General features: G+C 43.9%; 1 protein-coding gene across 12 annotated transcripts in view; it reads right to left on the minus strand.

The window, feature by feature from the left end:
- KIAA0232 (KIAA0232 ortholog) overlaps positions 1 to 23,337 on the minus strand; it is a 104,634-nt gene that overhangs the window by 30,765 nt on the left and 50,532 nt on the right. For 9 of the 12 annotated variants that reach the window (XR_010322179.1, XM_064286222.1, XM_064286217.1 and 6 more), the window contains exons 2-3: positions 22,811 to 23,306; positions 2,761 to 2,898 (exon numbers count right to left, since the gene is read on the minus strand). Coding sequence is in view for 11 of the 12 variants with exons in the window: in XM_064286222.1 (XP_064142292.1) it covers positions 2,761 to 2,898; positions 22,811 to 23,041 (369 nt within the window). In the remaining variant the exon portion in view is untranslated. Of the gene's footprint in view, positions 1 to 2,760; positions 2,899 to 3,006; positions 3,066 to 19,147; positions 19,630 to 22,810; positions 23,307 to 23,337 lie in introns of those variants that run through there. The other 3 variants (XM_064286228.1, XM_064286227.1, XM_064286226.1) reach the window with 3 other exon arrangements.

Consider the following 23,337-nt stretch of genomic DNA (forward strand, 5'->3'; position numbering starts at 1 on the left):
CATGCTTCCTGGTATCCCCCCAGTGTCAGCCCCCCAGTGCCTCTCCGCTTGTCTAGTGGGACACCAGCAATTGTGACAGAAGATGAGCCCGAGAAGCACCTGCAGATAGCCTTGTCCCCTGGGGAACCGGCTCTGGGGATCCTGCCCATTCCAGCCCATGCCAGCCCAGCCGTGTGAAGAGGACAGAGCCGCCGTCTCCCAGCCATTCCTGCGGAGGGCCAGACAAAGCAGGCAGAGCAACCCTGGTGTCCCAGCTCCAACCACTGGCCGCGCCTGCATGAGACCTGCATGAAAGCAGCACCAGAAGCTCCCCTGAGCCCACACTCACTCACAGGACCCTGAGCAAGCAAGATGCCGGTGCCGAATGCCCCCCACTCTAGGGCACTTCACAGCAACAACCCAGAACCAACTTCTAACCTCTCCTCCTGCTTCCTGCTTCCCGGCAGCCTGGAGCTCCTCTGGGCTCTCTAGATCACAGACCGGAGTCAGCCCCACCAGACACGGATGAGATGACGACTAGCGATCACATACAGGAGAGCAAAGGATTACCTCCATTCCTTAAATGACTACGTGCTTTTAAATTTTCAACTAAACTGACTTTAAACTGACAGACAAGATAGCACAAGTGACAGGCCTGAGAGCAGAGGGTAGGGCTCACAAGCAACTGCCTGCCTCCCTTCTGGCCTGGGTGCCCCCGCAGGGCTTGCAGGCCTGGCACACACACCGCCATCTACACCCAGGCACCCACTGCACAGGGGCTGCGTTCCCACGCTTGGACACGAGAGGGTGGGCAGCAATGTGCTCACCACCTGCCTCCAGCTCCTGCACTTGCTCTCTAGAATGTGAACAGAGGTGGAGAGAAGAACCCCATGTGGCGTACGACGGAGGACTCTTACGTGCCAGGAGGAAGAGGGGGCACGGAGTATGTCCTTGGAATGACAGAGAAAAGACACTGACTGACCTGCTTTGTTAACTATCACGTAACTTGACTGATCAGAGAAGCCTTAGAGAAGGTACCTGTGCTTCCATTGCTCTAGTGGGGTGATGTAATGCACAGAAGACAACCTGGGTTCGTCACACAGGTGTGCTCAGGAAGCTGGACAAGGGACCTGACGCTCCTGGGCCTGATCTCATCTACAAAAGAGGGGCCAGCTTCACCCTGGACTAAGCCACCAGGAGGCATGGGGACCTGCTCTAAGCCTTCTCTGATGGCTACAGTTTCTTAGCTGGTCTCTCTCTTTCCTCTGTCCAGCCTCAACACAGCAACCAGCGTGATCACACTAACATCTAAGTCAGATCACATGACTCCTCTGCTTGCAATCTCCTCAGAGAAAAAGCCCAAGACCTATCTATCTATAACGGCCCACAACTTTCCATAAATGCCTCCAGGTCCATCCACACACAGGGGACAAGGCCTGGATATCCTGGGCAGGGCGGTGGTGACAACCCAGTGGTGTGCGTATCTTCAGCTTCTTAGTCACCAGAGGCTTCTCGGGGAGCCTGACCCGGAGGACAGTGTCATCTCTCACAATGTGTATAAAGCACCTGGATCGTCACCCTGCATGTTCTCAGTGGTCAACACACATTTCCTAGCATTGTTTTGGTGTTATTACCAAGAAAGAGTCAAGTTCAGAAGTCAGTGTTCAAAGAAACAATTAATACAAATGGCCAATATTAACCTTGAAAGCAAACCACAATGAATACTGTCCATGATTTTGTACACACAACAGGTGGGCTTAGCTGGGTACAAGAAGACAACCAAATGACACGCTGAGGCCCCCACACCTGGGGCCCAAACCCTGGCCAGGTTCTCTCTCAATGACACAGTGAGGCCCCTGTACCCGGGGCCCAAATCCTCGGTGTGCTCACTCTCTCTCTCTCAGTGACCTAGAGCTGGCCAGTAACCAGGGCAAGCCCTGCTTCTTACAAAACTAACTGCACTAAACCGTAATCACTGTATTCTACTTCACTTACACCCAACCAGGGCCTCATTAAGCCTCCAATCTTCTAACCACCTCCCAAAATGGGAGATGAAATACTAGCTTTGATTCAGTTTTAAGTGGCTCAATAAAAATAAAGATGAATTATAACTAATTATCAAAAACAAAACAAATATAAAAAAAACACCTAACTCTGGGGATAGAGAAATAAGACCGGGTAAACTTGCGGATTCCAAACAACAATGGCTGGAGCAGTTCAAAATTCTGTTTCCTGTTTCTTACAGGGGGAGGGAAGAGAGGCGTGAGACCAGTGAACCTGACAGTACGTGCCGTGTCCGCCGACAACAAAACCAGACAGCTCAGGGTCTCATCACTCAATGAAAAATAGGAATATAGGGAGGGTCTGAGCCCAGGCTTCTCATTAGCCTGGCTGCCTAAGTCCCAGTGTTCTCTCCTCAGCGGAGCCCTTACTAACTATAACCAAAGCAAACGCACAATATGTCACAAAAAACAGGGACCAGAGAACTGCCGTCTGTGCATCCCAGAGGCCACACCACCTGTGGGGCTATTATTTGAAGAAATATTACTTATACACTAAAAGGAATAAACACAACCTAATATCAAGAGCAGATTACAGAATGTTAAATGGAAAGAAAGGATACGAAAATCTGTGTACTCTGATTACAACAACAGTACATAGAACTCTGTATACATGTTACGTTACAGTGGGAAGATGATGAGTAAGTTGTTACGCCTGTAAATTTCGGAAGCACCCCTTCTGCCTTTTCCTCTCAGTACCAGATGACAAATACAAACTTACCTCATCAGATGCAGATCGAAGACACTGGACAGCAGCCTGCTTTTTCATTTCTTCCAGAGTTAGGTCTGAACACTTTTTCTTGCTCTTTCCCCATTTCTTGTAAGCTCCTTTCTCCCAGCCCAGGAAGATGTCATTCTCCTACGACAAGATTGGACAAGGCTGGATGAGCACGGCAAAAACGAGCTTCACGCACAGCTATTTCCACGTGCTAACACGCACCCTCTCCCGTTGAGGGCACACACTCACCAGCACTCAGAGTCAGACACCACACAACATCACGGCACTTCTGAGCTGTCCAGCTCTTTCTGGTGTAGTGAGAATTTAGATTATTATTAATATAAGTAGTCATTTAAGTTTCAATATAAATTCAACTTCATATACACAACTCAATGTCCTCCCTGCTGTACTCCCTCACTCTTTTCTGTAAAGAGTGTTCCTGCTATTATCACATTTTAACGTTTGTCAGTTAAAGCTGAGTCCCTCTCTTCCGTATCTTGTAGTCTAAAAGACAATAGATGGAATACACATAAAAGTGTTTTATGTTAGCATTTTAAGTTTATTTTCCCCGATTACATATGCCCATTATAAAAATCTGAAGAACATTTGAAAATCAGGACAAAGGGAGGAAACAGTCAGCCACAACCCACCGCCCAGTGAAAGCTAGCAGTGTGGTTGGCATCACTAAGTCTTTTCTATAGACTTTAAAAAGCACAGCTGATTGTTCAAGGCGAGCTCATGGAAGCTCCACAGACACATTCAAACTCCCTGAGGGACCAAATGACTGAGTTGAGGGCTGTGGGGACCATGGTCTTGGGGGACATCTAGCTCAACGAGCATAACATAGCTTATAAAGAAAACGTTCTACATCCTACTTTGGTGAGCAGCGTCTGGGGTCTTAAAATCTTGTGAGTGATCATCTAAGATACAATACTGGTCTCACCCCATCTGGAGCAAGGAAGATTGAAAACCAAAGACACAAGGGAAAGATTAGTCCAGAGGACTAATGAATGGACCACAACTACCACAGCCTCCACCAGACTGAGTCCAGCACAACTAGATGGTACCCTGCCACCACCACCAACTGCAGTGACAGAGATCACAACAGAGGGTCCTGGACAGAGCTGGAGAAAAATGTAGAACAAAATTCTACCTCACACACACAAAAAAGACCAGACTTACTGGTCTGTCAGAGACTGAAGAAACCCTGAGAGTATGGCCCCTAGACACCCATCTAACTCAATAATGAAGTGATTCCTGAGGTTCACCCTTCAGACAAAGATTAGACAGGCCCATAAGACAAAACAAGACTAAATGGGCACATCAGCCCAAGGACAAGGACTAGAAGACAGAAGGGGACAGGAAAACTAGCAACAGGGAACCCAAGGTCGAGAAGGGGAGAGTGTTGACATTTCATGGGGTTGGCAACGTATATATTGTCTACTGAGAAACTAGTTTGTCCTGTAAACCTTCATCTAAAGTACAATCAAAAAAAAAAAAAAAAAGGGCACAGGTGCATTGGTACTTCTTATTCCCCTTTGTGGAAACCCTGGTGGTATAGTGGTATAGTATACGGCTGCTACCGAAGAGGTCGGCAGTTCGAATCCACTAGGCGCTCCTTGGAAACTCTGTGGGGCAGTTTACTCTGTCCTACAGGGTCGCTATGAGTCAGAATCGACTCGATGGCAGTGGGTTTGGTTTTTTTGGTATTCCCCTTTGTATCTGCTATCATTTAGGAAGCTGTAAACATCATCTCCACGCTACTAAAAATGGCTTGGCTACAAGATATTCCAGGAGGAGGTTTATGAACGCTCTGCACTGGAACCTTAGGTTCTATTTTTAATTGCTTTGCTGCTTTTCTCTGCCTTTTGAGTCTTTTCCTTTTATAAATTATGACTTAAACCAATGGACAGACAGCAAAAATAAAAGACTAGAAAAAAACTCTAATATTAAGACGACTAACTGTAAGAGCGCTTGGCCTGCAGTGGCCACTAAGGAAGCAGATAATGAATGAATGCATGAATGAACGAACGAACGAGACATGATAAAGGAAAAGCTCCATCATAGTAACACGCTTAAAATCGGTTCTACCTTGTCAACTACCTAATTTTTACTTTGATCCAACATATAAAAAGTGGGAGAAAAGATAGGAGTAAGAGAAAGATCCCTCCTGCCACACATCCTAATTAGCACATTTTAAGCTGATTTTCTTGGTTTTTTTTTTTTTCAGACCTTATGAACCTGGAAAACTTATTTTCAGCTGAGTGGTGTTACTTCCATTTTTCAAGAGAAAACGTGCTTGGCTACCCAAGAACCATCAGTAAACTTTCACAAGTCATTTTTCTACCTTCCTTGTTTTCAACACCATGAAAAACAGGATATTAGAACATTCCTCTCTGCCTTCAGAAGCTTAGACTAGCCTCCCTCCCTATAAAGAACAATCCCTATCTGCAGAAGGTGTCATTGATAAGAAATACCAGGTTTAAGTTAAGATAAATGGAAGAACATTCCCATTTAAATCTAAGAGTTCTTTATCTATTCTGGATAATGACCCTCAGTACATGATTTGCAAACATTATCTCCCCTGAATGTCCAGTAGCTAAAGGGAATGGAAGAAATGATGGAGTAAAAGAGGAGAAATGTTTCTTGTCTTTTCACTTTCTGGTTGTCCTCTGAAACACAAGTTTTTATATTCATGAAGTCCAGTTTCCTTATTTCTTCTGTGGTTGCTTGTGTTTCTGGTGTCATACCTAAGAAAAAAACAAACCTATTGCCATCGAGTCAATTACAACTCATAGCAACCCATTGGGTTTGTAACGCTGTAAATCTTTATGGTTTTCCCATCCTTGATGGAGACGATGGAAAAGCTCAATATCATCAGTCAAAACAAGGTCAGGGGCCGACTCTGGAACAGACCATCAATAGCTCATATGCAAGTTCAAGTTGAAGCTGAAGAAAATTAAAGCAAGACCACAACAGCCAAAGTGCAACCTGGAGTATATCCCATCTGAATTTAGAGACCATCTCAAGAAAAGATTTGATGCACTGAACGCTAATGACTGAAGATCAGACGAGTTGTGGAATGACTTCAGGGACATCATACGTAAAGCAAGTAAGCAGTGGTTATAAAGACAGGAAAGAAAGAAACGACAAAAATGGATGTCAGAAGAGACTCAAACTTGCTCTTCAATGTTGAGTAGCTACAGTGAATGAAAGAAATGATGAAGTAAAAAAACTTGAACAGAAGGTTTCAAAGGGTGGCTAGAGAAAACAAAGTCAAGTGTAATAACGGCATGTGTAAAGACCTGGAGTTAGAAAAACAAAAGAACACAGTCAGTGTTTCTCAGGTTAAAAGAACTGAAAAAAAAAAAAAATTCAAGCCTTGAGTGGCAATACTGAAGTATGGGCAAAATACTGAACGACACAGGAAGCATCAAATAAAGATGAAAGGAATACAGAGTCACTACACCAAAAAGAACTGCTCCATGTTCAACCATTTCAGTAGGGAGCATACCATTTTAAGAACCAACGGTACTGAAGGAAGAAGTCCAAGTCGCACTGAAGACACTGGCGAAACACAGGTTCCAGGAAATGACGGAATATCAATGGAGATGTCTCAGCAGACGGATGCAGCACTGGACGTGCTCACTCATCTATGCCAAGAAATTTGAAAGACATCTACCTGGCCAACAGACTGGAACAGATCCATATTTATGCCTATTCCCAGGAAAGATGATCCAACCGAATGCGGAAGCTATAGAATATCACACAGAAGTAAAATGTTGCTGAAGATCCTTCAAAAGTGGCTGCAGCAGTATATCAACAGGGAACTACCAGAAATTCAGGCTGGATTCAAAGAGGACGTGGAACCAGGGATATCACTGCTGACATCAGATGGACCCTGATTGAAAGCAGAGAACACCAGAAAGATTATTTACCTGTGTTTTATTGACTATGCAAAGGCATTCGACTGTGTGGATCATAACAAACTATGGATAACACTGGGAAAATGGGAATTCCAGAACACTTAATTGTGCTCATGAGAAACATGTACATAGATGAAGTAGCAGTCATTCAAACGGAAAAAGGGAATACTGTGTGGTTTAAAGTCAGGAAAGGTGTGCCTCAAGATTGTATCCTTTCACTGTATTTACTCAATCTCTATGTTGAGCAAATCATCCAAGAAAATGGACTCTATGAAGAAGAACGGGGCATCAGGATTGGAGGAAGACTCATTAAGAACCTCCATCATGCAGATGACACAACCTTGCTTGCTGAAAGTGAAGAGAACCTGACGCACTTACTGATGAAGATCAGAGACCACAGCCTTCAGTGTGCATTACACCTCAACGTAAAGAAAACAAAAATCCCCACAACTGGACCAATGAGCAACATCACCCATCAAAAGTGGTGTGTTGAAGGCTCCTACTATTACTGTAGAGCTCTCTCTCTTTTCAATGCTGCTAGAGTTTGTTTTATGTATTCTGGAGCCCTGATGTTGGGTGCATAAATTTAATATAGTTATATCCTGCTGGTATATTGACAGTTTAGTCATTATATAGTATCCTTCCTTATCCTTTCTGGTGGATTTTAAAGTATATTTTGTCAGAAATTAATATTGCCACTCCTGCTCTTTTTTAATTGGTGTTTGCTTGATATATTTTTTTCCATCCTTTGACTTTTAGTTTGTTTGTGTCTTTCAGCCTAAGGTGTGTCTCTTGTAGGCTGCACATAGATGGACTGTGTTTTTTTAATCCGTTCTGCCACGCTCTCTTTATTGGTACATTTAGTCCATTTACATTCAGAATAATTATTCATAGGTATGAGTTTCCTGCTTTCATTTTCATGTCTTTTTTTTTTTGCATGGTTGACAGTTTCTTTCCTCTACTTAATTTTCTGTGCTGAGTAGTTTTTCTTTACATGTTGTCTTTTCCTCTTTTTCACTGTTGCAGCTTTTGTACCTGCTGAGTCTTGCTTTTGTATTTTGATGTGTACGTCTGTCAGTTTCCTTTGCGGTTACCTTAATATTTACCCCTATTTTTCTAACTTTAAACCAATCTTTATTTCTTTATATCGCCTCAACGTCCTCTCCATATGGAAGATCTATGACTACATTTTTTAGTCCCTTTTTTCTGATTCAGTGCTGTGATCTTTTACATAATGACGTCTCTGTTTCCCTGTTTTCAGCCTTTTAGTTTTCATTTATTTTTGTGATCTCCCTATCCGGGTTCTTATCTGGTTGCTCTGTCCTGTGTTCTAGTCTTGGATTGTTATCTGATATTGTTACTTTTCTCTCCCTTCAGTATTTCTTTTTTTTTTTTTTTAATTTTTATTGTGCTTCTAAGTGAAAGTTTACAAATCAAGTCAGTCTCTCACACAAAAACCCATATACACCTTGTTACACACTCCCAATTACTCTCCCCCTAATGAGACAGCCTGCTCTCTCCCGCCACTCTCTCTTTTCGTGTCCTTTTCACCAGCTTCTAACCTCCTCCACCCTCTCATCTCCCCTCCAGGCAGGAGAGGCCAACATAGTCTCAAGTGTCCCCCTGATCCAAGAAGCTCACTCCTCACCAGCATTCCTCTCCAACCCTTTGTACAGTCCAATCCCTGTCTGAAGAGTTGGCTTCGGGAAAGGTTCCTATCCTGGGGCAACAGGAGGACTGGGGGCCATGCCCAATGGGGTCCTCCTAGTCTCAGTCAGAACATTAAGTCTGGTCTTATCAGAATTACGGGTCTGCATCCCACTGCTCCCCTGCTCCCTCAGGGGTTCTCTGTTGTGTTCCCTGTCAGGGCAGTCATCGGTTGTGGCCAGGCACCATCTAGTTCTTCTGATCTCAGGATGATGTAGTCGCTGGTTCATGTGGCCCTTTCTGTCTCTTGGGCTCAAAATCGCCTTGTGTCCTTGGTGTTCTTCATTCTCCTTTGATCCACGTGGGTTCAGACCAATTGATGCATCTTAGATGGCTGCTTGCTAGAGTTTAAGACCCTAGATGCCACTCTTCAAAGTGGGATGCAGAGTATTTTGTTAATAGATTTTATTATGTCAACTGACTTAGATGTTCCCTGAAACCATGGTCCCCAGGCCCCTGCCCCTGCTACGCTGGCCTTCGAAGCATTCAGTTTATTCAGGAAACTTCTTTGCTTTTGCTTTAGTCCAATTGTGCTGACCTCCCCTGTATCATGTGCTGTCTTTCCCTTCACCTAACGTAGTTCTTATCTACTATCTAATTAGTGAATGTTCCTCTCCCACCCTCCCTCCCTCCTCCTTCTCGTACCCACAAAAGAATGTTTTCTTCTCAGTTTAAACTATTTCTCAAGTTCTTATAATAGTGGTCTTATATAATATTTGTCCTTTTGCAACTGACTAATTTCACTCAGCATAATGCCTTCCAGGTTCCTCCATTTTATGAAATCTTTCACAGATTCCTCACTGTTCTTTATCGATGCATAGTATTCCATTGTGTGAATACACCAAGATTTATTTATCCATTTATCCACTGATGGGCACCTTGGTTGCTTCCATCTTTTTGCTACTGTAAACAGTGCTGCACTAAACATGGATGTGCATATATCTGTTCATGTAAAGGCTGTTATTTCTCTAGGATATATTCCAAGGACTGGGGTTGCTGAATCATATGGTAGTTCTATTTCTAGCTTTTTAAGGAAGTGCCAAATCGATTTCGGAAGTGGTTGTACCATTTGACATTCCCACCAGCAGTGTAGAAGTGTTCCAATCTCTCCACAGCCTCTCCAACATTTATTGTTTTGTGTTTTTTGGGTTAATGCCAGCCTTGCTGGAGCGCGATGAAATCTCAGTGTAGTTTTGATCTGTGTTTCTCCAATGGCTAATGATCGTGAGCATTTCCTCATGTATCTGTTAGCTACCTGAATGTCTTCTTTGGTGAAGTGTCTATTCATATCTTTTGCCCATTTTTTAATTGGGTTATTTGTCTTTTTGCAGTTGAATTTTTGCAGCGTCATGTAGATTTTAGAGATCAGGCACCGATTAGAAATGTCATAGCTAAAAACTTTTTCCCAGTCTGTAGGTAGTCTTTTTACTCTTTTGCTGAAGTCTTTGGATGAGCATAAGTGTTTGATTTTTAGGAGCTCCCAGTTATCTAGTTTCTCTTCTATGTTCTTTATAGTGTTTTCTATACTGTTTATGCCATGTATTAGGGCTCCTAACGTTTTCCCTATTTTTTCTTCCATGATCTTTATCATTTTAGATTTTATATTGAGGTCTTTGATCCATTTTGAGTGAGTTTTTGAGCATGGATTGAGGTATGGATCTTGTTTCATTGTTTTGCAGATGGATATCTCGTTATGCCAGCACCATTTGTTACAAAGACTGTCTTTTCCCTATTTAACTGTTTTGAGGCCTTTGTCAAATATCAACTGCTCATATGTGGATGGATTTATGTCTGGATTCTCAATTCTGTTCCATTGGTCCATGTATCTGTTGTTGTACCAGTACCAGGCTGTTTTGACTACTGCGGCAGTAGGCTCTAAAATCAGGTAGAGTAAGGCCTCCCACTTTGTTCTTTTTCAGTAATGCCTTATTTATCCGGGGCCTCTTTCCCTTCCATATGAAATGGGTGATTTGTTTCTCCACCGCATTAAAGAATGTCCTTGGGATTTGGATAGGAATTGTGTTAAATGTATAGATCGCTTTTGGTAGAATAGACATTTTTATAATGTTAAGTCTTCCTATCCACGAGCAAGGTATGTTCTTCCACTTATGTAAGTCCCTTTTGGTTTCTTGCAGAAGTGTACTGTAGTTTTCTTTGCATAAGTCTTTTACATCTCTGGTAAGATTTATTCCTAAGTATTTTATCTTCTTGGGGGCTACTGTAAATGGCATTGATTTGGTGATTTCCTCTTTGAAGTTCTTTTTGTTGGTGTAGAGGAATCCAACTGATTTTTGTATGTTTATCTTGTATCCCGATACTCTGCTGAGCTCTTCTATTAGTTTCCTGGAGGATTCCTTAGGGTTTTCTGTGTATAAGATCATGTCATCTGCAAATACAGATACTTTTACTTCTTCCTTGCCAATCTGGATGCCCTTTATTTCTTTGTCTAGCCTAATTGCTCTGGCTAGGACCTCCAGCACAATGTTGAATAAGAGTGGTGATAAAGGGCATCCTTGTCTGGTTCCCGATCTCAGTGAGAATGTTTTCAGGCTCTCTCCATTTAGGGTGATGTCGGCTTTTTATAAATGCCCTTTATTATATTGAAAAATTTTTCCTTCTATTCCTATTTTGCTGAGAGTTTTTATCATGAATGAGTGTTGAACTCTGTCAAATGCCTTTTCTGCATCAATTGATAAAATCATGTGATTCTTGTCTTTTGTTTTATTTACGTGGTGGATTACATTAATTGTTTTTCCAATGTTGAACCATCCCTGCATACCTGGTATGAATCCCACTTGGTTGTGGTGAATTTTTTTTTTATATGTTGTTGAATTGTATTGGCTAGAATTTTGTTGAGGATTTTTGCATCTACATTCATGAGGGATATAGGTCTATAATTTTCTTTTCTTCTGGTCTCTTTACCTGGTTTTGGTATCAGGGATATGCTGGCTTCATAGAATAAGTTTGGTAGTATTCCATCCTTTTCTATGCTCTGAAATACCTTTAGTAGTAGTGGTGTTAACTCATCTCTGAAAGTTTGGTAGAACTCTGCAGTGAAGCCGTCCAGACCAGAGCTTTTTTTTGTTGGGAGTTTTTTGATTACCTTTTCAATCTCTTCTTTTGCTATGGGTCTATTTAGTTGTTCTACCTCTGTTTGTGTTAGTTTAGGTAGGTAGTGTTTCTAGGAATTCATCCATTTCTTCCAGGTTTTCAAATTTGAGTATAGTTTTTCATAGTAATCTGATATGATTCTTTTAATTTCAGTTGGGTCTGTTGTAATATCGCCCATCTCATTTCTTATTTGGGTTATTTGCTTCCTCTCCTGTTTTTCTTTTGTCAGTTTGGCCAGTGGTTTATCAATTTTGTTGAGTTTTTTAAAAAAACAGCTTTTGGTCTTGTTATTTCTTTCAATTGTTTTTCTGTTTTCTATTTCATTTAGTTCAGCTCTAATTTTTATTATTTGTTTTCTTCTGGTGCCTGAGGGTTTCTTTTGTTGCTCTCTTTCTATTTGTTCAAGTTGCAGGGATAGTTCTTTGATTTTGGCCCTTTCTTCTTTTTGGATGTGTGCATTTACTGATATAAATTGGCCTCTGAGCACCGCTTTTGCTGTGTCCCAAAGGTTCTGATAGAAGTGTTTTTGTTCTCATTGGATTCTATGAATTTCTTTACTCCATCCTTAATGTCTATAAACTAGTCTTTTTTGAGTAGGGTATTGATCGGTTTCCAAGTGTTTGATTTCTTTTCCCTGCTTTTCCTGTTATTGATTTCCACTTTTATGGCCTTATGGTCAGAGAAGATGCTTTGTAATATTTCAGTGTCTTAGATTCTGCTAAGGCTTGCTTTATGACCTAATAATGTGGTCTATTCTACAGAATGTTCCATGTGCACTAGGAAAAAAACGTATAGTTGGCTGCTGTTGGGTGGAGTGTTCTGTATATGTCTACGAGTTGGTTGATTTTGGCATTTAGATCTTCCATGTCTTTATTGAGCTTCTTTCTGGATGTCCTGTCCTTCACCGAAAGTGGTGTGTTGAAGTCTCCTAGTAGTATTGTGTAGCTATCTATCTCACTTTTCAATGCTGATAGAGTTTGTTTTATGTATCTTGCAGCCCTGTCATTGGGTGCATAAATATTTAATATGGTTATATCTTCTTGGTGTATTGTCCCTTTAATCATTATATAGCGTCCTTCCTTCTCCTTTCTGATGGATTTAACTTTAAAGTCTATTTTGTCAGAAATTAATATTGCCACTCTTGCTCTTTTTTGGTTGGTGTTTGCTTGATATATTTTTTTCCATCCTTTGAGTTTTAATTTGTTTATGTCTCTAAGTCTAAGGTGTATCTCTTGCAGGCAGCATATAGACGAATCCTGTTTTTTAATCCATTCTGCCACTGTCTATTGGTGCATTTAGTCCATTTACAGTCAGGGTAATTATGGATAGGTATGAATTTAGTGCTACCATTTTGATATCTTTTTTTGTGTGTTGACAGCTTCTTTTTCCCACTTGATTTTACGTGCTGAGTAGATTTTCTTTATATATTGTCCTTTCCTCATAATTGTTGTTGATTTTGTTTCTGCCGAGTCTGAATTTTTCCCTTGTATTTTATTTTGATGAGTAGGATAGTTTGTCTCCTTTGTGGTTACCTTATTATTTACCTAATTTCTAAATTTATAACTAACTTTTATTTCTTTGTATCGCTGTATCTTCCTCTCCATATGGAAGGTGTATGATTACATTTCTTAGTCTCTCTTTACTATTTTAATGTTGTCTTCTTTTACATAATAACATTGCCGTTACCCCGTGTTGGGTTTTTTTTTGGAGGGGGGTTTCCCTGTCTGGGTTGACTTCTGGTTGCTCTGCCCAGTGTTCTAGTCTCGGGTCGATACCTGATATTATTGATTTTCTAACCAAAGAACTCCCTTTAGTATTTCTTGTAGTTTTGGTTTGGTTTTTACGAATTCTCTCAACTTGTGTTTATCTGGAAATGTCTTAATTTCACCTTCATATTTAAGAGACCGTTTTGATGGATACATGATTCTTGGCAGGCAATTTTTTTCCTTCAATTTTTTAAATATGTCATCGTATTGCCTTCTTGCCTGCATGGTTTCTGCCGAGTAGTCCGAGCTTATTCTTATTGGCTCTCCCTTGTAGGTGACTTTTCTTCTATCCCTCGCTGCTCTTATAATTGTCTCTTTATCTTTGGTTTTGTTAAGCTTGATTATAATATGTCTTGGTGACTTTAAGATCTACCTTACGTGGAGTTCGACGAGCATCTTGGATAGGTATCTTCTCATCTTTCACATATCAGGGAAGTTTCCTGCCAACAAATCCTCAACAATTTTCTCTGAATTTTCTGTTATCCCTCCCTGTTCTGGTACTCCAATCACTTGTAGGTTATTTCTCTTGATAGAGTCCCACATGATTCTTAAAGTTTCTTCATTTTTTAAAATTCTTTTATCTGATTTTTCTTCAAATATATTAGTGTGAAGTGATTTATCTTCAAGTTCAGAAATTCAAGCTTCTACTTGCTCAATTCTGCTCCTCTGACTTTCTACTGAGTTATCTAATTCTGTAATTTTATTGTTAATCTTCTGAATTTCTGATTGCTGTCTGTCTCTGGATTTTTCCAGCTTATTAAACTTTTCATTATGTTCCTGAATAATCTTTCTAATTTCTTCAGTTGCTTTATCTGTGTGTTCCTTGGCTTGTTCTGCGTATTGCCTCATTTCCTTCCCGATGTCTTGAAGGGTTCTGTATATTAAACTTTTGTATTCTATATCTGGTAATTCCAGGAATGCACTTTCATCTAAAAGATCCCTGGATTCTTTGTTTTGAGAGCCTGTTGAGGTGTCATGGCCTGTTTCTTTATGTAACTTGATATTGACTGTTGTCTCCGAGCCATCTATAAGTTATTGTATTAGTTTATGCTTGCTTACTGTGTCGTAGCTGCTTGTTTTTTTCTTTTTTTGTGCTGGTATACCCCTATGGGTTGCTTGAGTGAGCTAGCTTGATTATTCTCGCGTTTGGAGCTCTGGTGTCCTGTCCCCAGCTGGCTAGAGCTGTTACCAGGTATATCAGTCTAGGAGTCCATTCAGTTTTCTTGTATGAATTCAGCTCAGGTTTCCAGGTAGCTGATATCAAGTGTGTGGTACAGGCTCTGTCCTACAGTCTTAGAGGGACAGGGGTGATTGGCGTATATACCGGTATCTGATTGCAGCAGGGGGTCACGCTCTGAACAAGGCAGGGGGCTGAGAACTGACCCCCAAGTGTCTCTGAGGAAAACGCGTCTCTGTTCCCTAGAGCGTGCTGGTGGGTGGGCTCTGCACAGGGACCATGGGCACCTAAAGTTTTTGTTGTAAGGACTGGGAGGTACCAGTTATCCCTGGACCTGTCGCAGGTGGCTGGGCGACCTAAGTGGAGCCACCAGTCCTTAGGTCCCTGTTGTGGGTAGGTGAGGACCTTGTTTAATAGGCAAAGCAATGTCAAACATCAAACACCCACCTCTCCGCTGCACAGCTGAAATGGTTGCAGTTTGCCAACAAGGGCCTATTCTCCCGAAATAGGCCCAAACAGGTCCATGCAGAAGGGAAAGGTGCTCAAGGGCCATGGACAGTTTATGCCTGGACAGGGGCTGCTTCTGTCCTGAGCTCCCCCAGTTAGTGGAGCTGGCAAATCATCTTTTCCACCCAGTTGCAATTTTTTTTCTTCCCCAAGGCCGGGGGGACGGCTCCAGGTGCTCACCAGGGTCTATCTCAGGCCTAGGGATTCAGCCGCTGAAGCTGGGTTGGCGGGGGGTGGCGCAGTAAAATATACACAAGTACTTAGCTTTTGCCAAGAGCACCCTTCTGCTCAGGTTCTGGAGGTGTGAGTGGGCTGTGTGGCTGCTGCTTCTCCAAGGAAACTGTGGCCGAACGCTAGGACCAACCCACCGCCCCCGCTGCTCCAGGAACAGTGCCTGAGGGCTCCCCGCAATTCAGGTCCAGTAACTCCTCTCCACTTCTGAACGGTCCCTTCCTTCCCTTGCCCCTCATTTCGCTGTCTAAGCTTGCCTTTGATGCTCAGGGCTGCCGGCTCGTCACAAATATACTCGTTTCACTTGTTTTTTCGGGTCTTTGTTATAAAGAGGGCTCGACTGAAGCATCTCTCTGGTCCGCCATCTTGGCTCCATCTCCCCTTTAGAATTGCTTATAGTTTTGGTTTGGTTTTTAGAAATTCCCTAAACTTCTGTTTATCTGGAAATATTCTAATTTTGCCTTCATATTTGAGAGGCAGTTTTACTGAATATATAATTCTCGGCAGGCAGTTTTTTTCATTCAAGGCTTTACATATGTCATCCCATTGCCTTCTTGCCTGCGTGGTTTCTGCTGAGCAGTCCAAGCTTAGTCTTACTGACCCTCCCAATAAGCAACATCATAATGATAAACGGAGAAAAGACTGAAGCTGTCAAGAATTTTATTTTCATTGGATCCACAAACAATCCCCATGGCAGCAGCAGTCAAAAAATCAAACAATTCATTTCATTGGACAGATCTGCTGCCCAGGATCTCCCTAGAGTGTTGAAAAGCAAAGACCTCATTTTGAGGACTAGGGTTTGCCTGACCCAAGCCATGACGGTTTCAATCACCTCACATGCATGTGAAAGCTGGACAATGAATTAGACCGAAGAAAAACTGATACCTTGGAATTAGGGTGGTGGAGAACACTGAATATACCATGGACTACCAGAAGAACGAACAAATCTGTCTTGGAAGAAGTACAGACAGAATGCTCCTTAGAAGCAAGGATGGCAAGGCTTTGTCTCACATGCTTTTGACACATTATCAGGAGGGACCAGTCCCTAGAGAAGGACATCATGCTTGGTAAAGTAGAGGGTCAGAGAAAAAGAGGACAACTCTCAACGAGAGGGACTGACACAGTGGCTGCAACAAGGGGCTCAAGCACAGCAAGGATCAGGAGGACGGCGCAGGACGGTGCAGGTTTCACTCTGTTGAACACGTGGTTGCTGTGAGTGGGAACCGACTCACTGGCACCTATCAACGACAACCATCTTTATGGAAGCAGACTGTCACGTCTTTCTCCCACACAGCCGCTGGCAAATTCAAACTGTCATAGGTGTTCCATGGGGGCTACTCAAAGAGGCTTCAAACCCTACAGAGCCTCCTCGAATAAGCAAATACCACGGAGTGGTTTCATTAACATCTGTTACCTCGTTTGCCTGGCGTCTTAACTGATGATTGATGCTGCTTCCAGTGTCCTCAACTCTCAGAACGACTGTTCTCACCAAAAGGCTAATAGTCTTAAGCACATTTAGATATGTTTCTTCAGCTGCCACTCTCACACCGATTTAATTAATTCACCATCAGTAAACGGCTTTCCTTGCCTGGCTAGCAAATGAGCCACTCCGGAATTTACTTTGGTTGAAGACTCATTTTCGTTTTTGTGAAGAAATTTCTGGGATGAAGTATTGCTTTTTAAATTTTCTGATGTGTCTAACTGCTGCCTTCCTGGGCGATGGAAATGTTGTTATAAGTGTTTGGTCCAGTAATGTTGACCATATTATCTAATTTGTTAACAAAGTAATCCACACTCTACTGTGTCTTACACGTGAGAGCTGAAGTCTACTTTTCCTGTGTTACATGATGGGTGTGTGCTGGTAATACAATAAAATGTTGCAATGTGGTGCAGTGCACATGTAGCACCTGAAGCACTGCCAAGTCACACAGCATCACTGTGAATAACGACATGCAGCATACAGACTTCATGGCCACTATACAACTCTGCTGCGGTCATGCAAGAGCAGCCAGGGACAATACATGTGCAAAGGGCCAGGTTGTGTACCAATAAAACTTTATTTATAGACACTGAAGCTTACATTTCATATAGTTTTCCTGTGCCACAAGATGTACGTCTTCAATTTTTTCAGGCATTTGTAAATGTAAAAGTCATCCTTAGCTTGCGGGCTGTACACAAGAGGCAGTGGGCCATATCTGGCCTGTAGGCTGTAGTATGGCGAATCCCGTGCTAACGTGTAGAGCGAAGAAAGGTCATGGTGGTTAAATTTGGGAAGGGGAAAGCAGAAGGTGGGGAAGAGTTAAGAGCTACTGATGAGCTGAAACTCCGACCGTACAGTGTTATTTAGAAGTGAATTACGCATTCTCCCCCATGACTGCCTCACAGCGACACACTATCTTTAGTGAACACAGCTGTCTCAAATAAACCCTTCGTTCTCAACGGAAATCAGACCCCAAAGGTAGAAGGAAAGCAGTTTTATCTTATTCCTTCAGATGTTTCCTTCCCTCTTGCAAAGGAACATCTGAGCACCTTCAACGTGCAAGATGCTACGCAACCGATACGACTGGTGTCCTCGCAAGACACGGGAAAGGGGCCACATGAAGACCAAGTACAGGCTCGAGTGACACTGCCACAAGCCAAAGGATGCCTGGGGCCACTAGAAGCTGGGAGAAACAAGAAAGCATCCTCCCCTAGAGCCTCCAGCAAGAGCATGCCCCTGCCAACACCCTGCTTTTGGACTTCTGGCCTTCTCAGCTGTGAGAGAAGCTCCTGTTGTTTTAAGCCCCCAGTTTCTGGTACTCTGTTACAGCAGCCCTGGGACTCAGACAGCTGTACACTTCTGTCCCACCCCCACCACTGCCACCTAGTGCAGAAGCTAGAAACCAAGAAGGATCAGTAGTTGGAAAATAAGGCCTTAGTGACAGAAACAACGCCAGAGAATGCATGACAGAATTTTGCAAGACCAATGATTTCTTCACTGCAGATACCACTTTCAAGAATATAAACGAGCAACTATAAACACAGACCTCACTGGGTGGAATACACACAGGGATCAAATCGACTACACCTATAGAAAGAGATGATGCTCAATATTATCAGTCAGAACAAGGCCAGAGGGTGACTGCAAAATAGACCATCAAATGCTCTTACGCAAGTTCAAGTTGAAGCTGCAGAAAATCACAAGTCCACGAAAGCCAAGGTATGACCTTGAGTATATCCCACCTGAATTTAGAGACCATCTCAAGAATAGATTTGACGCATTGAACACTAATGACCCAGTGAGACCAGGTGAGTTGTGGGATGACATCAAGGACATCATACATGAAGAAAGCATAAAGGTCATTAAAAAGACAGGAAAGAAAGAAAAGACCAAAATGGATGTCAGAAGAGACTCTGAACTTGCTTGTTAACATCGAGTAGCTAAAGCATCGAACAAAGAACATGCGTACTTTGTGGTAAATATATTTACCAGTATTGATTAAATATTCTAACACTAAGAAATAACAAATCTTAGTAAAATCCCCTATGAGAATGTTTATAACTTAAGTACTATATATTTGAAGTATGAGAAATAGCTTCCTTACACCTGGGAATAAAAACTCTTCCACGCTTGTAGATCCAACATTTTACTTGCCCCTTCCCCCAAACTAGTGTATCTTACATTTACTGTAAAGATGACGTTAAACAATGGAGACTTGGTAACAGCATCATATGGAACACTACCACCTGGGGCCCAGTGGAGCAGTAGTTAAGGGCACAGCTGCTAACCAAAAGTTTGGCAGCTCTTATCCGCCAGCCCCTCCTTGGAAACCCTATGGGGCAGTTTGACTCTGTCCTGTAGGGTCGCTACGAGTTGGCATCGACTCAACGACAACAGGTTTGGATTGGCTTTTTGGACTGACCACCAGAACAACACACTTTCTGATTATTAGGTTTATATCAATCCCCTCAAAATGGCACTTTACCAGATTTCCACCAGCCATGGCTGTAAGAGACGTGGAAGCAAGGAATGCAGTCACACCAGCTGGAGGTGCTGAAGAACGCCGCGGCGAGAACACAGGCTCCGCGCAACTGACGCATGAGGAATGTTAAACGTCTTGGTGAGATCCTGTGTGTATTTACAGGACTTTGCGGCTCAAAGCCAGTTTCTTCTGTCAATGAACTCGTTTGCTTTCAGTGGTAGTAACAATGGTTTAAGACAATAACAACAAAGCATGCCCAGAGAACACCCCCTCTTCCCATCAAAGGCCTATGCAAGCCAAAGGATCTGATGTGGACCGTCCCGTGGAGGAGCCCGGCGCCCGGCAGGCGGTCTGCTGGTGACGGCCCTGCTGGCAGGCCCAACGCTGCGGCTCAGCACCAGTATCTCCTCTTGGAAAGTGAGACTGAGGCTGAGATTTCTTTCAAGAGCCTAGATTTGGCGGGCTTCTCACTGTAAACTCAGCACCTAGGTCAAATAAAACGTGTACTGGCTGACTGACAAGGCAGTGACTGACAAGGTGGTCTGCAGTGACTTAGGGCAAAGTTATGTGCTTGACTGAATCTGAGTTGGCTGATTTGTAAAGCACACTTTGATCAACGCACAATTTAACATCATTCTTGCCTAACCCAAAACCAGTGCCATCAAGTTGATTCCAGCTCATAGCAACCCTACACGACAGAGTAGAACTGTCCCAAAGGGTTTCCAAGGCTGTAAATCTTTGCGGAACCAGACTGCCACATCTTTCTCCCACGAAGCAGCTGGTGTTTCGAACTACTGATATTCTAGAGAGCAGCCGAGTGCTTAACCACTGCACCACCGGGGCCCCTATCATTCTTGCAGGTAAGGTAAAATAGACACGATGATTAAAATGTCTAGTCACAGCTATGTACACAAAAGCCCTGAAGCAACAGGCACGGACATCGATGTGCACCACAGCACTGTTCACAACAGCCAAGGGTGTCCACCAACACACGTGTGTACACTGACGTTCACTGCAGCACTGTTCACAACAGCCAAGGGCGTCCCCAACAGACACGTGAACACTGACGTTCACTGCAGCACTGTTCACAACAGCCAAGGGCGTCCCCAACAGACACGTGTACATCGACGTTCACTGCAGCACTGTTCACAACAGCCAAGGGCGTCCCCAACAGACACGTGGACACTGACGTTCACTGCAGCACTGTTCACAACAGCTAAGAGCGTCCCCAACAGACACGTGTACACTGACGTTCACTGCAGCACTGTTCACAACGGCCAAGAGTGTCCACCAACACACGTGTGTACATCGATGTTCACTGCAACACTGTTCACAACAGCCAAGGGCGTCCACCAACAGACACGTGTACGTTGACGTTCACTGCAGCACTGTTCACAACAGCCAAGAGTGTCCACCAACAGACACGTATACATCTATGTGCACTGCAGCACTGTTCACAACAGCCAAGCGTCCACCAGCAGACACGTGTACATCAAAGTTCACCACAGCACTGTTGACAACAGCCAAGAGTGTCCACCAACAGACACGTGTACATTGACGTGCACCGCAGCACTGTTCACAACAGCCAAGTGTCCACCAACAGACACGTGTACATCGATGTTCACCACAGTGCTGTTCACAACAGCCAAGAGTGTCCACCAACAGACACGTATACATCTATGTGCACTGCAGCACTGTTCACAACAGCCAAGAGTGTCCACCAACAGACACGTATACATCTATGTGCACTGCAGCACTGTTCACAACAGCCAAGAGTGTCCACCAACAGACACGTATACATCTATGTGCACTGCAGCACTGTTCACAACAGCCAAGAGTGTCCACCAACAGACACGTATACATCTATGTGCACTGTAGCACTGTTCACAACAGCCAAGAGTGTCCACCAACAGACACGTATACATCTATGTGCACTGCAGCACTGTTCACAGCAGCCAAGAGTGTCCACCAACAGACACGTATACATCTATGTGCACTGCAGCACTGTTCACAACAGCCAAGAGTGTCCACCAACAGACACGTATACATCTATGTGCACTGCAGCACTGTTCACAACAGCCAAGAGTGTCCACCAACAGACACGTATACATCTATGTGCACTGTAGCACTGTTCACAGCAGCCAAGAGTGTCCACCAACAGACACGTATACATCTATGTGCACTGCAGCACTGTTCACAGCAGCCAAGAGTGTCCACCAACAGACACGTATACATCTATGTGCACTGCAGCACTGTTCACAACAGCCAAGAGTGTCCACCAACAGACACGTATACATCTATGTGCACTGCAGCACTGTTCACAACAGCCAAGAGTGTCCACCAACAGACACGTATACATCTATGTGCACTGCAGCACTGTTCACAACAGCCAAGAGTGTCCAACAGACATGTATACATCTATGTGCACTGTAGCACTGTTCACAACAGCCAAGAGTGTCCACCAACAGACACGTATACATCTATGTGCACTGCAGCACTGTTCACAACAGCCAAGAGTGTCTACCAACAGACATATGTACATCGACATGCACTGCAGCACTGTTCACAACAGCCAAGAGCATCCACCAACAGAAGAATGAATACACAGAACATGGTCCATCTACAGAACAGGTTGTTCAGCCATAGAGAAATGAAGTCCTGATACACGCCACCACATGGATGAACCTTGAAAACATGCAGAGTGGAAGAAGCCAGACAGAAAGGACAGATATTGTATGCTCCCACTTACACGAAACACCTAGACAGGGCAGTGCTTTGTTCTGTTACACACAGGGTCACTATGAGTCGGAGCCAACGCGTGGCATCTGACGACTACAGACTAGGTCAATGCGCGGAGACAGAAAGCGGATCAGTGGCTACCAGGGGTGGATGGGAGGGAAAAACGGGGACTTACTGCTTAAGGTGTCCTGAGTTTCTCTTAGGGGTGAGGGAAAAAAACCTGATAATGAACAGTGATGATGGGTGCACAGCGCTGTGGTGGCAACATCACTGCACTGGGCACATAAAACCGGATGAAACAACAAATGTTTTGTTATGTATATTTTAGCAAAGTAATAATAATAAAAAAAAAAATCTAGTCATAATGGATGATTTTCTTAAATAGTAGAAATCAACATTCCAGAACAGTGCTACTTAAAGTAGAGGGTTGCTAAACTGTTCCCAGTCTATGACAAGACCAGAAGTCTGAGCCAGAATGAAGCCAGCTACTGCCTCCTTCACTGAGGAAGTCTACTGTTGTTGTGCGCCATCAAGTCGATTTCCACTCAGAGACCCTACAGCACAGAGCGGAACTGCCCCACAGTATTTCCAAGGCTGTAACTTTTACAGAAGCAGGCGGCCACACTTTCGTGGAGCAGCTGGTGGGTTCGAACCACCTTTCAGTCAGCAGCTGAGCACTTAACCACTGCGCCACGAGGGCTCATTTGAGAAAGTCTAGTAGGAATAAAAGAGCTGCACTCAACAGTGTGCTGGCGACATAGCTGACTCACACGCTGGTGCCAACTCTGTACTCGTGACTACTGACTGGTGAAAAGCTGTGGACCCGGGCAGGCTACAGGCCACAGTCCCAAGGCACCCTCTAAAGAAGGCACACACACGGACACGATCACCCACCGGCCCTCCCTCACGAGACGCAACAGCACGCACCTGTTCCTGCAGGTCGTAGTCATAGCTGTCCTGAAGCAGCAGACTGAGGACATACCGAGTGTAAATCACAGCGTCGATGCCACACTTCTCGAGCTCCTGTCCCAGCCAGGTCTGCACGGGACCCAAGGCGTGAAGCAGAGACATTTCCGAGACAGACCCGGGGCCTGGGTGAGAGCTGGAGGCGCCTCCAGGTGGCAGACCAGCCACGACGACGGTGAGGACGGGGCGCATGGGCTTAGGCTGCTGTCAGCAGTACGGCACAAAGCATCTTCTGCAGCGGACGTTCCCGTGGAGTCTGGAGGGGCCTTCACTCCAGGGGGAGAGTGAGCTACCTGGCATCCAGGAGGGGCCTGTGTTTTTGCCGGCAGTCGGCATCTAGAGCAGGATGTCCCTTTTCAGGCAGGGCCAGTGGGTCACCATCCCGAGAGCAGCATGCAGGTGAGTGTGATTCCTCCTTTAACTTCACATCGAGGTCAAGCAGTGTCTCTGGCAGAACCTACAAGAATGAGAGAAGAAAAAAGTGTACG

This window comes from Loxodonta africana, chromosome 5 (genome assembly GCF_030014295.1).
Source record: "Loxodonta africana isolate mLoxAfr1 chromosome 5, mLoxAfr1.hap2, whole genome shotgun sequence".
NCBI classification, from domain to species: domain Eukaryota; kingdom Metazoa; phylum Chordata; class Mammalia; order Proboscidea; family Elephantidae; genus Loxodonta; species Loxodonta africana.